Consider the following 16383-nt stretch of genomic DNA (forward strand, 5'->3'; position numbering starts at 1 on the left):
GATCCCTTCTCCCTGTAAATTATATCAAGTAATCATAGTTAATTTCCAGTATAAGTTGTTGATGTTATTTTGTCTGAAGCAGCTAGAGTGACTGCTCCCCATAATGTATCATTTTGCAAACCAGCAGCTAACTACCTTCAGACTGACCTAGTCTGTTTCCACAGAATTAGGGCCTCTTACAAGGAAACCCAGGGAATAATGCAGCCTTTCTCTTCTGCCAAATAATATACACAGACCTCAAGGTACTCACAGAAAATCAGAAAAAGCAGGATTCACTGTGCCTCACTACGATGCTGTTTTTGACAATATAGTTTTAGAGTGTTTCCCCCTCATTCTTTCTCTTCATAAAAGCAAAGCAATGTTGGTCCCTACTATAATTCTAAACATAGTTAACATACAAACATCTTCCTGATTCATTCAAGGAAAAGAAAAACTTGAGGCACAATATACAGTGACTGTGATCTGCTATGCTACAGTTCAAGGGCTGAAATCTCTTTGACATTCTTTTACTTCAGAACTTCCTCTTGTTTCCCAATATTCTCAGAAATGTATTATGCATTTCTGGAAAAGCATCCCAGTTTTACATCATTACATAAATCAATCTAAATGTCTAACAACAGAGTAAAAGGAATCATGATAAATCAATGTAACAGAGCACTGGGTTATCTTTAAAGGTGATAAAGCTTCGTTTTATTTATTTACTTTTTTTATATTACTGATATTAACATAAATGTTCATGACATAACATTAAGTTAAAAAATCAGATTATGAAACAACATATAAAGAATGTCCTTTTTGTTAAATGTTTCTTCTTTTTAATTTACATTACTCTACAATGAATAATTAGCACCTAAAAATTTTAATAAGAATATTATCTTATCCAAATTTCATTTCCAGAAACCAGATAAAAATCAATCCTATAACAGGTCCCAGAAATCCTATCTTCCTTTAAAATGTTAAATCTACACAGAGCTTTTCCGTGAAGAAATAAAACAAAATTGTGAAAAAAAAAAAGCCTATTTTAAAAACTGTTTTCCTCAAAAGCATCACACTTGCTTTGTTTTAAATCAATATCAAAGAATCCTAAATTTAATCACTGTTAAGTGTTTCAATTCATTTGAGAAAGAATTATTTTATTCAATAAGGAACTAACCAATGGGAAAAGAGCTTAGTTGGAATTAAGTTACTTCTCACCATTCACCAAATTCCAGATGGATTAAATATGAAATAATAGATCTAAACATATAATAATAAATATTTTTAAAAGATATGTGATGTTTATAGTATCTGAAAGTGGGAAGGCTTTCTAAGCATAATGTCAAAAGCAAAAAACATAGGGAAAAATTGATAGAGCTGATTGCAACAAAATTTTTGAACTTCAAAAAAATCATGCCGGGCTTCCCTGGTGGTACAGTGGTTGAGAGTCCGCCTGCCGATGCAGGGGACACGGGTTCGTGCCCCGGTCTGGGAAGATCCCACATGCCGCGGAGCGGCTAGGCCCGTGAGCCATGGCCGCTTAGCCTGCGCATCCGGAGCCTGTGCTCCGCAACAGGAGAGGCCACAACAGTGAGAGGCCCGCGTACCGCAAAAAAAAAAAGAAAGAAAGAAAATCATGCCACAGGGGACTTCCCTGGTTGTCCAGTGGTTAGGAATCCGCCTTCCAATGCAGGGGACATGGGTTGGATCCCTGGTTGGGGAACTAAGATCCCACATGCCACGGGGCAACTGAGCCCGTGCGCCCCAACTGCTGAGCCCACATGCTCCAACTGCTGAGCCTACGCACGTTGGAACCCGCACCACAACTAGAGAGAAGACTGTGTGCTGCAATGAGAGATCCTGCACGGCGCAACTAAGACCCAATGCAGTCAAAAAAAAGTTAATTAAAAAAAAATCATGCCACATACAAAGCCAAAAGATACAACAGTGGTTTTTTTTAGCTGCACCTCATGGCTTGTGGGATCTTAGTTCCCCAACCAGGGATTGAACCCGTGCCCTTGGCAGTGACAGTGCTGAGTTCTAACCACTGGACTGCCAGGGAATTCCTACAGCAGTGTGATCTTCATATTAAATTACATCAGTGGAAAAATCAACATTTCCCAAGAGAATCTAAACATTCAATCAACAAATATGAATTCATTCTTTTATGGGTCAGGCATCATGCTGCCTAAAGGCTGATGTTTGCTGACAACAGAGATTTTAGTAGAAAGCTAAATTAACTACTTAAAACTGCCCAGTTCTTATGGCAGATATACAGAATTGCTTCCATTTCTCAGGGGAAGTGATAATTATAGCAGAAACACATGTACCAATACCAACCTGTATCATTCTGAATATAAGCTCTCTAAATCATGATTCTGGGTTAGAGGCAGAAAAAGCAATAATTTCAGTTAAAAGAACAGAAGACAGCAACATCTGCACTATTCATTCTAAGACAGCCAGTGGGACATACTTCAATTTCTGAATCATTGGAATCCAGCTGTGGTGGAAGAATGGGCAGCATGGGCTGGCCCATTTTAGCCATCCGAGAGATCAACTTGGCCTTGACTGTATCCGGATTCTAAAAAGAGAGGAAAGTCACAAAAATCACTATAATCAAGGTTCACTACCTTCAGTCAACTCTACGTCTTTTGGCTCTTATATCAAATCTTTCAACAAGTCCCCCCTGCCTTATCTATTTGAAACTATCTTCTAGAAAATGAGAATTAAAGATTTCTTGCCTAGATGCATACATGGGTCACAATTAATAACGGTAGGAAAAATAATTCCCTATATGTTGGAATGGACAAAGTGATTTCATCTGTATTCCTTCACTGCAATCAAGTCTCCCTACCAGGCATAAGTATTCTCATTTTACAGATAAAAAAACTAAAGTATAGATTAAGGGAGGGAGGCATTTTAGATAATAGTAACCTCTCAAAAGCCCAAGAGCAACCCAGCAGATAAATATTCAGAAGAGATTAAGGGCAAAAAGAAAACAGGAGCTCTGTGTTCTAAATTCAGGTTCATTTAACACTGACTTGGCACTGATGACATACTAGTCCCTGAGCTAGACGCCTCTGTATGCATTAACTGGTTTAAAGTGCAGCCTTCAGAGCAGAATGTATACTCCTAAGGGTAAACAAGATGATCTAATGAGTGTAAAAAGAAATGACCATGACCTCTATTTTAAAATTATTTTTAAGCTACAGTAAACATCAGACATTAAACTTGTTTACAGGGATGGAGAGTACTTTATGTATATAATTTGTAAACAAACATATACTGAGAGGGTGTATCATTTTTTCTTAACTAATGGAGACACATAATCAAAAAAAGTTGGGTCTATCAAAAGAGGACTAGTTATATAAACCAATATTCACACAATGGAATCTTGTGATCTAAAGATTAAAAAAAATGAGGATGCTTTCTATATACAAACATGGAAAGATACTGTTATTATAAAAAGCAAGGCAGATAACATATATAATATGCTATTTTTTGTGAAGGGGGCAAATAAAATATACATTCCTATTTGCTTGCATCTGCATAAAGAAACACTGAATACATAAGAAACTAATAAAAGCAGTTACCCAAGGTTGGGGATGAGATAAAATAGGGTACATGGGGGCAGGGGTAGAAATGAGTCTTCTCAATGTATATCTTGTTATACTGTTTTGCTAACTGTACCATATGAATGTAATTACCTATTCAAAACAAAAAATAAAAACTTAAATGTAAAAAGAACCAAAAGATGGTTAATTTTATATTATGTGAACTTTGCCTCAATTAAAAAACCAAAACTGTAAAATAAGAAAGAAAAAAAAAGGTTGGAGAGCACTAGTCTATGAAAAGTTACTGAAGCTTAGAAATAGGTGACAAAAGTAGCTGTGTCTCGAGACTACTAAAGAACTAATACTGAACAATCGTTATGGCTATTCAAAGATCTGAGATTATAAACTGTTTTTCAATTTTCTTGATTCTCTGGCTTAACCTTCTGGGTTTAGATCACTTTTTACAAATATCAGATCAATTATTTGCTTAATTAATTTCTGCTTTGGACTGAATATAAGCAAATAAACTAGTGTTGGAGAGAAATTAATCATCAATTTCACTTCATACAATTATCCTGTTTCCCAATGTGGCAGGTGAAAGCCACAGAGCTTTAGAACTTGAAGCACTTCAGCTATCATCTCATCCACATGTAGCAAACTCAGATGCCTTCACGGACCAGGCAGAGCAGCAGCAAACACAGTGTACATCTTCTAAAGGTCTTCAAATCCAAATTTTACTACAACAGTATGCTAGTCTTCTCATGTTACAGTTGGGGAAACACAGAGGCCCAGAAACCTGATAGAAGTCAACTAATTGGTGAATTAGTGTAGAATTCCTCTGAGAGAATGAAAGTATGAAGATATGTAGCATTAGCAGTAATTACGATAACAGAGCTAATGTTAATTGAGCTCTTACAATATGCCAGACACAATACTAAAAACTCCATAGGCATCATTTCATTTAAACCTCATAAAAATCTCAAGATTACTGAAGACAAGCTCTATGTAGGCTTTGAGATTAGTGCTTTATAAACATATCACGGGAACACTTAGAGGGGCTGTGAGAATTATTTCCATTTTTTTTGTTTTTTATTTATTTTTTTATAGATCTTTATTAGAGTATAATTGCTTCACAATACTGTGTTACTTTCTGTTGTACACCAAAGTGAATCAGCCATATGCATACATATGTTCCCATATCCCCTCCCTAGAGCCTCCCTCCTATCCTCCCTATCCCACCCCTCTAGGTCAGGGCAAAGCACCGAGCTGATCTCGCTGTGCTATGCTTCTGCTTCTCACTAGCTAATTATTTTACATCTGGTACTGTATATATGTCGATGCTACTCTTAACTTTGCCCCAGCTTTCCCATCCCACCCCGTGTCCTCAAGTCCATTCTCTATGTCTACATCTTTATTCCTGCCCTGCAACTAGGTTCATCAGTACCGTTTTTTTTTTTTTTTTAGATTCTATGTACATGCATTAGCATACGGTATCTGTTTTTCTCTTTCTGACTTACTTCACTCTGCACAACAGACTCTAGGTCCATCCACCTCACTACAAATAATTCAGTGTCCTTTCTTTTACGGCTGAGTAATATTCCATTGTATATATATGCTACATCTTCTTTAACCATCCGTCTGTTGACAAACACTTAGGTTGCTTCCATCTCCTGGCTATTGTAAATATTTGAGCTGCAATGAACACTGTGGTACATGACTATTTTTGAATTATGGTTTTCTCAGGGTATATGCCCAGTAGTGGGATTGCTCCATCATATGGCAGTTCTATCTTTAGTTTTTTGAGGAACCTCCATAGTGTTATCCATAGTGGTTGTATCAATTTAGATTCCCACCAACAGTGCAGGAGGGTTCCCTTTTCACCACACCCTTTCCAGCATTTATTGCTTCTAGATTTTTTGATAATGGCCATTCTGACCAGCGTGAGGTGATACCTCATTGTAGTTTTGATTTGCATTTCTCTAATAATTAGTGATGTTGAGCATCTTTTAATGTGCCTCTTGGCCATCTGTATGTATTCCTTGGTAAAATGTCTATTTAGGTCTTCCGTCCATTTTTTAATTGTATTGTGTATGGTGTTACATAGTGTTCTAACTTCATTCTTTTGCATGTAGCTGTCCAGTTTTCCCAGCACCACTTATTGAAGAGGCTGTCTTTTCTCCATTGTATGTTCTTGCCTCCTTTGTTGTAAATTAGGTGACCATATGTGCGTGGGTTTATCTCTGGGCATTCTATCCTGTACCACAGATCTATATTTCTGTTTTTGTGCCAGTACCATACTGTCTTGATCACTGTAGTTTTGTGGTATAGTTTGAAGTTAGGGAACCTGATTCCTCCAACTCTATTTTTCTTTCTCAAGATTGCTTTGGCTATTCGGGGTCTTTTGTGTTTCCATACGAATCGTAAAATTTTTTGTTCTAATTCTGTGAAGAATGCCATTGGTAGTTTGACAGGGATTGCACTGAATCTATATATTGCTTTGGGTAGTATAGTCATTTTCACAATATTGATTCTTCCAATCCAAGAACATGGTATATTTCTCCATCTGTTTATGTCATCTTTGATTTCTTTCATCGGTGTTTTATAGTTTTCTGAGTACAAGTCTTTTGCCTCCTTAGGCAGGTTTATTCCTAGGTATTTTATTCTTTTTGTTGCAATGGTAAATGGGAGTGTTTCCTTAATTTCTCTTTCTGATTTTTTGTTGTTGGTGTATAAGAATGCCAGAGATTTCTGTGCATTAATTCTGTATCCTGCAACCTTACCAAATTCATTGATTAGTTCTAGTAGTTTTCTGGTGGCATCTTTAGGATTTTCTATGTATAGTATCATGGCATCTGCAAACAGTGACAGTCTTACTTCTTCTTTTCCAGTTTGTATTCCTTTTATTTCTTTTTCTTCTCTGATTGCCGTGGCTAGGACTTCCAAATCTATGTTGAATAAGAGCAGCAAGAGTGGACATATGAAGAAGCTGAAGACCAGAGAAGTCAGATAATTTCCTCAAAGCCACATGCTTATAAGAATAAAGATTTGAATCCAAGTCTGTCGATGCAGAAGCCCAAGCTAATTTATACTGACTCTCAAGTAAGGGAAAATGAATTAAGTAACCACTGATTTCTAGCCTCAATCAACATTTTTCAACATTTTTTTTCTCTAACCTACTATACCCTAGGCACATGAAACCCTTCTAGCTAACTGGGGATGAGGAGATAGACTTATATACTCACTGTATTTACTGTAAGCTGTTCACTGAGGGAGTTAGATTTGGAACGTAGAACTGACTCCCTGAAAGCAAATAAGACATATCCTGATATAAAAACAAAATCCATAATCACGAGTCTAGATTATACTGTATAAACAAATTGTTTTTTAAAATCTTTGCCAATTTAATCTCTGTAAAACAGAGTTTTAACTCTTCTTTAGTTTGTATAATTTCTGAAAGCTAGTGAAGATGGACAATTTTCCATTCAAATGCTTATTATTTACATTTCTTTCCTTGGATATATATTTTGTGTTTATACCTTCTGCCCAATTTTCTTCCAGAGTTTGGCAGGTATTCTTTTATATCTAAGTTAGTGCTTTTATAGAGTATGAATATTAATCCTTTGTCAGAAAATCGGATGCAATTACTTTCCCCATTTCCCTCATCCCATTTTTTCCCAATTATTTAAAATTATTTTAGTTTTCAACTATATCCCTATTTCTGAACCCCTCTAAGAATCATTTATATGGACAATAAAAGAGCTTTATACAACTCCAGTATCTTACCCTGATTTGAAAGGAACAGATGTGGACGGTGACACAACAGGATCAGCAGAGAGGCTGTCAGCACCAGGTATGGGTGAAGGGGCTGCAGAATCCCGGGAACTAACACTGTGCCCATCAGAGCCGGAATCTCTAGCAAATTTGACCTAGGGAGAGATCAACCACAGATGGAACAGGCTAATAGACCACAAAAAAAGGCACGCTTCCCCCTCCATTCTCCTTTCATTTTACTTATTCTTCATTATACAAGTCATTACCTAGTCACTGTAGGCAAATCAGAAAATGTAGATAAGCCAAAAGAGAAAGAAAAGGTAACAATCACCTGCAATTCAACCACTAAGCAATAACGCTGTTAGAATTTTGGATGTAATATTTTGCACTTATATTATCTGTGTGTGCGTGTGTGTGTGTGTGTTAAGTGTGTGTTTTACAACAATGGGGCCATACCATTTTGTACCCTGCTTTGCTCACTCACTATTAACATATTTCCATGTTAACTAAATTATTATTTAGTTAACTAAATTATTAATCGACAACATCCTTTTTAACTACTGAAGAGTAGGTCTAAGGGTCATGCCCCTAACTGCTATCATCTACAGGAAAAAGTCTCCAAAGGATTTTGGGAACACAAGTCATAAATATCTATGTTATCATAAAATATATTTCACCAATTCCTAGTTGTTGGATATTCAATTTATTTCTAATTTTTTCTATACAAACAATACTTCTAAGAATAGCTTTATCTCTCTTCGCACATAATAATTTCCAAAATACAAATTTCCAGAAGTGAAATTGTTAGATAAAAGGTATGCTTATTTTTAAAACTTTTGATATATACCATAAAATTTCACACCGTAAAGGGTAAACTACTTTATACTCCGTAAGTAGTATATAAATCTTTCTTAACACTCTTGTCACATTGGGTATTATCGTTCTGTATCAGCCTTGTCAGTTTTTTTTTTTTTTTTGGCCACGTCTCACGGCTTGCGGGATCTCAGTTCCCCGACCAGGGACTGAATGTGAGCCACGGCAGTGAAAGCCAGAATCCTAACCACTAGGCCACCAGGGAACTCCCCCAGCCTTGTCAGTTTAATAATCAATTTGTAATTCTTTGATTATTGGTAAAATAGGGTATTTTTTTCTTATGTTTACAAAATGTCAGTCTTAATGGATTCAAAATGGCTTGTTATCTATTACCACCCCTGACTTCCTCAAACTCAAAGGAAAATTGAGAAAGAATATAAAAGTTGTGAAAAAGGCAGCTGGAAGCACATCAGTCAAAGAGGGCTGGAATGCCCACCAGAGATAAGGGTGTCCAATTAGGAAAGAGTCATTAATAAAAAATGCATATCCTGGGCTTCCCTGGTGGCGCAGTGGTTGAGAGTCCGCCTGCCAATGCAGGGGACACGGGTTCGTGCCCTGGTCCGGGAAGATCCCATGTGCCGTGGAGCGGCTAGGTCTGTGAGCCATGGCTGCTGAGCCTGCGCGTCCGGAGCCTGTGCTCCGCAACGGGAGAGGCCACAACAGTGAGAGGTCCACGTACCGCAAAAAAAAAAAATTAAAAAAAAAAAGCATATCCTTTGTTGCAGCAGGAATAAAGGAATAATCACCACAATGAGGATGGTCATAATATTTATTTGCATTGTACTTTATAGTTTATAGTCACAAACACTATCACATTCAGACTTAATAATCACAGTATAAAGCAGAGTCTTTTTTTTTTGGTGGTGGGGGAGGGGGAACATTAATTAACCACAATTTGTTACAAACTTTATTATAGAAATTATTCTTGATAAAAATTTTAAATGGTACAAAGGGTAGAATGTAAAAAAGTAGAAGTTTCTGAACTCCATTTCCATTCTCCAGAGAAAATCATTTCATTTCTTTTAATGCCTCCAGAAATTTTATATGAATATATGGGCATATACATATATTCATTTGTATACGCACAGACACACAAACACAAGATCATACTACCATACTGTTTTTTGTTTGTTTGTTTGTTTTAATTTATTTTTGGCTACATCGGGTCTTAGTTGCAGCATGCAGGATCTTCATTGAGGCATGCGGGATCTTTTGCTGCGAGGCGCAGGCTCTTTGTTGTGGTGCACAGTCTTCTCCCTAGTCGTGGTGTGTGGGTTTTCTCTAGTTGTGGAGTGCGGGTTCCAGGGTGATGGGCTCCGTAGTTTGCGGCACGCGGGCTCTCTCGTGGTGCGGGAGCTCAGTAGTTGTGGCACATGGGCTTAGTTGCCCCGTGGCATGTGGGATCTTAGTTCCCTGACCAGGGATCGAACCCGCATCCCCTGCATCATAAGGCGGATGCTTTACCACTGGACCACCAGGGAAGTCCCCCCATACTGTTTAGCAACTTGCTTCTTTCACTTAAAAATAGATTTTGGATATTCTTTAAGAACTACATAGAAGTCCACTCTATGAAGAACCATAATTTAACCAGTCTCATAATAATAGACACTTAAGCTGTTTCCAGTTTTTTACTATCACAAACAATGTGGCAGAGGGAGGAAACTATGTATCTATCTCTATTTATCTATCTATATATAGGTATCTTTGCACTCTTAAGTAAACATATTGATAGCATACACTTGTAGCCATAGAATTACTAAATCAAAAGGTGTGAACATTGGGCAGGAATCACTATTTTACAGATAAAATAAAAAGAAGGTTAGTGTAGAGAAGTGACTATGAATACAGAGCCAAGAAGGACATAAACCTTGGCCTTTAGATTCCAAAGCTGTTGTTCTCTCCAACTATACCATTTCTACTTAAAAAAAAAAGATATCTTCAGAATCTTTTTCGACACATTGATTTATTCATTTTACTTAACTAGCAAAGAGGACTCATCAAACACAACATTTCACTCACCCGCCTAATCTCCACCTCGAACACCAGGATCGAGTCTGTTGATGGAGTCCATCCTATTACCCCTTCAGAGCCAGCAGCACAGGCTGGCGGGATGATAAGCAACCGCTTCCCTCCTTTTCTCATGCCCACCATTCCATCCTCCCAGCTCTTTAGGAATCAGAGAAGAGGAAAAGCTCATCAGATACAAACCTTTTCATAAGACAAAACAAAGTACAGGATCATCGGGTTTATATTCCCCCCTCCCCACTGGTTATAAGAACATCTAGAATACTGCTTCTCAATTCACTTGTAAAAGGCAGCATATCCAGGGCTGTATGAAATATACTTACCTTAGATGATGAGAGAAATTGGAACAGAAGAACGGCATTAAAATAGAAATAAAAGCTATCACTTATTAAACACATTTTTCTAAGTACTTTGCTAAGTGCTTTACTTCCATTATGTTGTTTAATCCCTAAAATAACTTCATAAGCTTAATAGCAATATCTGCATTTTACAGAAGAGAAAATTGAGGCTTAAAGAGGTTAAGTAACTAGCCCAAGATCAGTTAGTAAATTGTTAACCCAAGATTTCAACACTAGATGAGTCTAACTTTAAGGGTCATGCCCCAACTGCTATGATCTACAGGAAAAAGTTTCTAAGTGATTCTGGGAAAAGGAGTCATAAACAAAGCTGTGGAGAAAACCATTCTGCCACATGGATAAATGAGTACTTTACAACGCATCAGTATGTCCTGACACAATGACACCCCACATGTGTAAAATACTCTTTTTTTTTTTTAATATTTATTTATTTGGCTGCTCCAGGTCTTAGCTGCAGCACACGGGATCTTTCTTGCCACGTGCTGGATCTTTAGTTGTGGCATACAGGCTCTTAGTTGCAGCTTGAGAGATCCAGTTCCCTGACCAGGGATTGAACCCAGGGCCCCTGCATTGGGAGTGTGGAGTCTTGACCACTGGACCACCAGCGAAGTCCCTAAAATACTCTTTACTTTATAAAATACTTCCACAGTTGCTAACGAAGAAATTTACAACATGAACCCAGGTCCTCAGACTCCAATCCCAGTGCTCCTCCTGCTGTGTTGTACTTGCTTCCCACCATGATTTAAAGCATCCCAGACAGATCAGAATCACCCATTATGATACACTTCTAGAAGAAACAGTTTCACCTCTTTCTCAATTAGGCAATAGGAAGAATTTAATAGTTCCCTCAGAACCAAAGGATGAAAAATAAAATGTAGGGACTAGAGAAAAGAAATGTACCCTTCTTCAATATATTGTCTCACAGGTAAAAATTTCCCAAATGTAGGTAACATGGCACATTTTTCTCTTCCTATTTTTTTAACCAAGCCTTTCCAGATTCTCCAAAAATATACCCAGGTTAGAAATTTTACAAAGTAAGCCCACTGCAACTGATAAACCCATATATAATAAGAACACAGTTAAGTCTTTACCTTGATGACTTTTCCTGATCCTAATTTCAGGCGAAGCAGCTTATCTTTGTTAGCAGTAGAGTCAAAAACCTGAAAGTTGATCAAAATAAACAAGATTAGCCAATTTCAAAAATAATAATAATCATTATGATATTCAACTTAATACACACCAGCACAGTACTTCTGAAATAGGTAATGTCAAATAAACTGGAAAAATACTTCTTAAAAGACCTGAAAAGAAGAGACCACATCATGGCTAAAGGTGTTATCACACTGAATATCTCTGAGGCAAGGATTTTCCAGGTTTAGAAAAAAATAAAACTTCTCCTACCAAGTGTTTAAAAATATTTTCATCTATAAAGAATTTTCAAATAAATTATCTCATTTGATGCCAACAGGCATCCTGCCAAGAAAGCAGGGTGAGCACCACTAAGCTCCATTCACAGGAAAAAAAAATTAAGAGCTTAAATGACTCGACAAAGTCAAGTTAGGATAAAATTGGGACCTGAATCCACATTTTTTGGACTCATAGTCGAAAGCTCTATCATACCACACTACTTTTGAGGGCTTAATAATAAAAAAACAAAACAAGCCCAATCTATTCACAGTATCTAGTATAAGAAAAACGGAAAAGGGCTTCCCTGGTGGCACAGTGGTTGAGAGTCCGCCTGCTGATGCAGGGGACACGGGTTCGTGCCCCGGTCCAGGAGGATCCCACGTGCTGCGCAGTGGCTGGGCCCGTGAGCCGTGGCCGCTGAGCCTGCACGTCCGGAGCCTGTGCTCCACAGCGGGAGAGGCCACAACGGTGAGAGGCCCACATACCGCAAAAAAAGAAAAACGGAGAAACAACTGTGAGGAAAGTCTAAAAAGTTTTAAGACCTAATCCCATAAGAATATATTCAAGTTTAAAACTGGTATAGGAAGAGACATACATATGAACAATTACCAAAAATGATACTTGCAAAACTGGTTTCCTTTCTCTAAGTAGAAGAGACATAGTGGCACTGAGCAGATTTTATACATTAGCATTTCATGGCTATGCCCCAAAAGCAGTTGTAGAGACTAAAGCAGGGCTCCTCAAAGATTTCTATTTGCCAAAAGCAGCAATTCATAGTAATAACACCTTACATTTGAATAGCTCTCATGCTATTTAAATTACAAAAGAACTTGCAGGATACATTTTCTTACCTGGCCCAGTCCGTGATTCTGAAAGAGCCAGCTGGTATAGGCCACTTCCAAAGAATCTCCAACTTCTACAGCAGGGCCTTCTACTACAATAAGGTCCTGTGACAGCACTGAATCCAGGGAAGAGGTGCTGTTGCACTTGGCGATGCATACCTGTGCAATGAAATCAAAGCAGCATAAACTTAGTTTAAGCTCAGTAAGTACTCATTCAGTTATTGCTAATGTTCTTTTCCAAACAGTGGCATCCACTAGCAAAACAGATTACATGTTCAGAAGTAAACCATTCCAAAGTCAGTAATCTCACCAGGAATCAAAGTGCCTAAGAAGTATGGTTTTGGAGTCATACTGTCTGGGTACAGATCTGGGCACTGTCACTTATTAACTTGTGACCTCAGCCAAATAACTTAACTGCTGTGAACCTTATTTCAGAGGTTTTTTTTGTAAGATGGAGATAAAAGCTTTGCATATTTCCTAGGGTAGTTATGAAGACTGAGCTAATACAAGCAGAGTACTTGGCACAGTGCCTGGCAAATAACAGTAAGTACACAATAAACATTAGCTATCATTACTATACTGATTTACTGCTTCAGTGTTTGGGAACCTGTGAAAGCTAGGGGAGCCTCTAAAAAATTTCAAAATGCATTTCTAAAGACAATAAAATAAAGGCCCTTTACAAAACCATGCTGTATTCCCAGAATTCATATCTCTACCACCTACAGATTTACCCATATTACCTTAGCACAGATTCTAGGCAAGGACGTCAGATACATCTTTATGAAGAATTTTTCTATAGTCAATGTTTAAACATAGTATACCTTAGAAACTTGCTACTCATTTTCTTTCAAAAAGTTTCATTATCGCAATCACATAAATGCTAACTAAAACAATGAGAAGTCATGTTTTATCAAGCAAATAAGACTAAGAAGGAAAAAAGACAGTAATTCTAAATGCTGGCAAAGGCATAGTGAGAGAATGACAGGGATGTAAAATTGTACAATCTCTCTGAAAAGCAGTGTGCCAAAGTGTATACAGAACCTAAAAATATATGAACCCTTTGACTCAATCTTTCACTTCTTCTAGCCTAAAAAATAATCAGAGGGAAAAAAAAGACAGATTTGTATACAAATCTGTATAGCAAAGATGCTCACTACAGTATCATTTATCTCAGAGACTGAAAATAATCTAACTGCCTAAAGTAAGGGAATGATTAAATAAATTAAGGAACATTCATGTTATGCAGCTTGCAAAAATGTTTCTAAATAATTTTTCATGAGGTGGGGAAAGATGCATTTTACATCATTAAATAAAATAAGCAAGAGCTCTTAAAGGACTATAACTACTTATGTAACTCATGAATAGAAAAAAATGAAACATATTAACAGTGATTACTTTGGGTAGTAAGATTATGAATGATTTTTTTTTAAAAATGCTTTTCTAAATTTTCTATAATGACCATGAAATAACTTTAAAAAACTCTCTTGAAACACTATTTTAAAAAGATAGTTGTGGGCTTCCCTGGTGGCGCAGTGGTTGAGAGTCCGCCTGCCGACGCACGGGACACGGGTTCGTGCCCCAGTCCGGGAAGATTGCACATGCCGCGGAGCGGCTGGGCCCGTGAGCCACGGCCGCTGGGCCTGCGTGTCCAGAGCCTGTGCTCTGCAATGGGAGAGGCCACAACGGTGAGAGGCCCGCGTACAGCAAAAAAAAAAAAAAAAGAGTTGTGTTTATTCCTTAAGATAATTTATGAAGTGGAAAGTGTTTTAAAGATGTAAGTTTACATTTAGCCTTTTTTTTCTCCTTAAAGTCTCATTTTTCAAGCAATTTCAATAAGTATTCTTATTATTTCCCTAAAATACAGTAAGCTCAACTGATGAATTTAGTGGATTTTTTAATGCTTGTCACTAAAAAATATATAGATATTACCTGTTTATTGAACTCCACAGCAGCCTTTTCAGACTCAAACATGATGGACCAGTTTTGTCTCTGATCATCATAAAAGGTGCTGTAGTTATTGGGCCGAACCTGGGGAAAGGAGAAATGTTGGGATAACTCAACTGCAGGCAGCGTAGCAGATAAATCTGGCTGCCTAAGCTCATGTAGAAGGGCCTTGACTCAGGTGGACCCAAAGAAAGCTATCAGGGAACTTTCTTCTTCCCTCCCACCTTCCACCAATCACCCCTTAGTCCACATTCCCAGAAGGCAGCCAAGAGACCTTTCAAGAGGCTCTGTTAAGATATCCACTCTGGGGAATTCCCTGGCAGTTCAGGTTAGGACTTGGTGCTGTCACTGCTGGGCCCCGGGTTTAATCCCTGGTCGGGGAACTAAGATCCCCGCAAGCCACAAAGCACAGCCAAAAGAAGGAAAAAAAAAAAAGCTATCCACTCTGCTCTCCAGAGCAGAAGTAGTGGATCTAGTTCCCACCAGGTATGCACAGATCAATCTCTCCTATAAACGAATCCCAAAGGATTGATGATTCCAATACAGGAAGCCTTACCATTAGCTCAAAGTTCAGATGAATCCTGGCAACAGTAACTGGATGTTGCTGACTGATATAAAGAAGAATCCTATACTGTACTCAAGCAAAGATGGGCAGGAAAAAAAGAGAGAACAGAAATTAAAAGGCAATACAAAATCAGCAGTAAGATGTCAGGCTTCATATAGGTATAAAACTCAAAACTCAGTTCATCCCTTAAAGCTTAGAGTTTAACCTACATCTTCTCACCATCCACTTTAATCTCTTCTCATTTTGACCCTACTCTTTAACTATAGTTAGCTATGTCTTTATTTTTTTGGTGTTTTTATTTGTATGAGGGGTGACTACGAGATATACAAACAGCCAACAGGTACATGAAAAGATGTTCAACATCATTAGGCATTAGGGTAATGCAAATTAAAACCACTATAAGGTACCACTTCACACTTATTAGAATGGCTATAAAAAAAAAGGAAAAATAATAAAGTGTTGGCAGGGTAGTAGAGAAACTGGAACCCTCATATATTGCTTGTGGGAATGTAAAACAGTATGGATGCTGTAGAAACAGTCTGGCAGTTCCTCAAAAAGCTAAACAAGGAATTACCATATGACACAGAAATTTCACTCCTAGTATACATGCCAAAGAACTGAAAACAGGGACTCAAACATACACTTATACGTCAATGTTCACTGCCTGTTATTCACAATAGTCAAAAGGTGGAAACAACCAAGTGTCCAAATGATGAATGGATAAATGTGTTATATACATATAACAGAATATTATATAGCCATAAAAAATAATGAAGTTCTGATACATGCTACAACATGGATGAATCTTGAGAAAACATTCTGCTAAGTGAAACAAGCCAGACAAACACTGTATGATTCCACTTATATGAAATACCTGGGGTAGGCAAATTCATAGAGATAGAAAGTAGATTAGAGGTTACCGGGGAATAAGGGAAGGGGGATGGGGAGTTATTGCTTCGTGATTACAGATTTTCTGTTTGGGGTGACAAAAAAATGGAAATAGTGGTGATGGTTGCTCAATACTGTGAATGTAATTTATGCAACTGAACTGTACACTTAAAAATGGCAAA

At 37.6% G+C, this 16383-nt stretch overlaps 1 protein-coding gene across 8 annotated transcripts in view; it reads right to left on the reverse strand.

Annotated features, from left to right (window-relative positions):
• The window catches only part of FKBP15 (FKBP prolyl isomerase family member 15), a 57888-nt gene that overhangs the window by 24826 nt on the left and 16679 nt on the right, over positions 1-16383 (reverse strand). For 7 of the 8 annotated variants that reach the window (XR_016393620.1, XM_089913612.1, XM_089913609.1 and 4 more), the window contains exons 5-12: positions 15305-15379; positions 14734-14832; positions 12814-12963; positions 11647-11715; positions 10194-10340; positions 7314-7456; positions 6773-6830; positions 2450-2557 (exon numbers count right to left, since the gene is read on the reverse strand). Coding sequence is in view for 7 of the 8 variants with exons in the window: in XM_089913612.1 (XP_089769738.1) it covers positions 2450-2557; positions 6773-6830; positions 7314-7456; positions 10194-10340; positions 11647-11715; positions 12814-12963; positions 14734-14832; positions 15305-15379 (849 nt within the window). In the remaining variant the exon portion in view is untranslated. The remainder of the gene's footprint in view (positions 1-2449; positions 2558-6772; positions 6831-7313; positions 7457-10193; positions 10341-11646; positions 11716-12813; positions 12964-14733; positions 14833-15304; positions 15380-16383) is intronic. The other variant, XM_089913614.1, reaches the window with a different exon arrangement.

This window comes from Delphinapterus leucas, chromosome 6 (genome assembly GCF_059928025.1).
Source record: "Delphinapterus leucas isolate spDelLeu-1000000601 "Yukka" chromosome 6, BTC_Dleu_Yukka2, whole genome shotgun sequence".
Classification (NCBI taxonomy): Eukaryota; Metazoa; Chordata; class Mammalia; order Artiodactyla; family Monodontidae; genus Delphinapterus; species Delphinapterus leucas.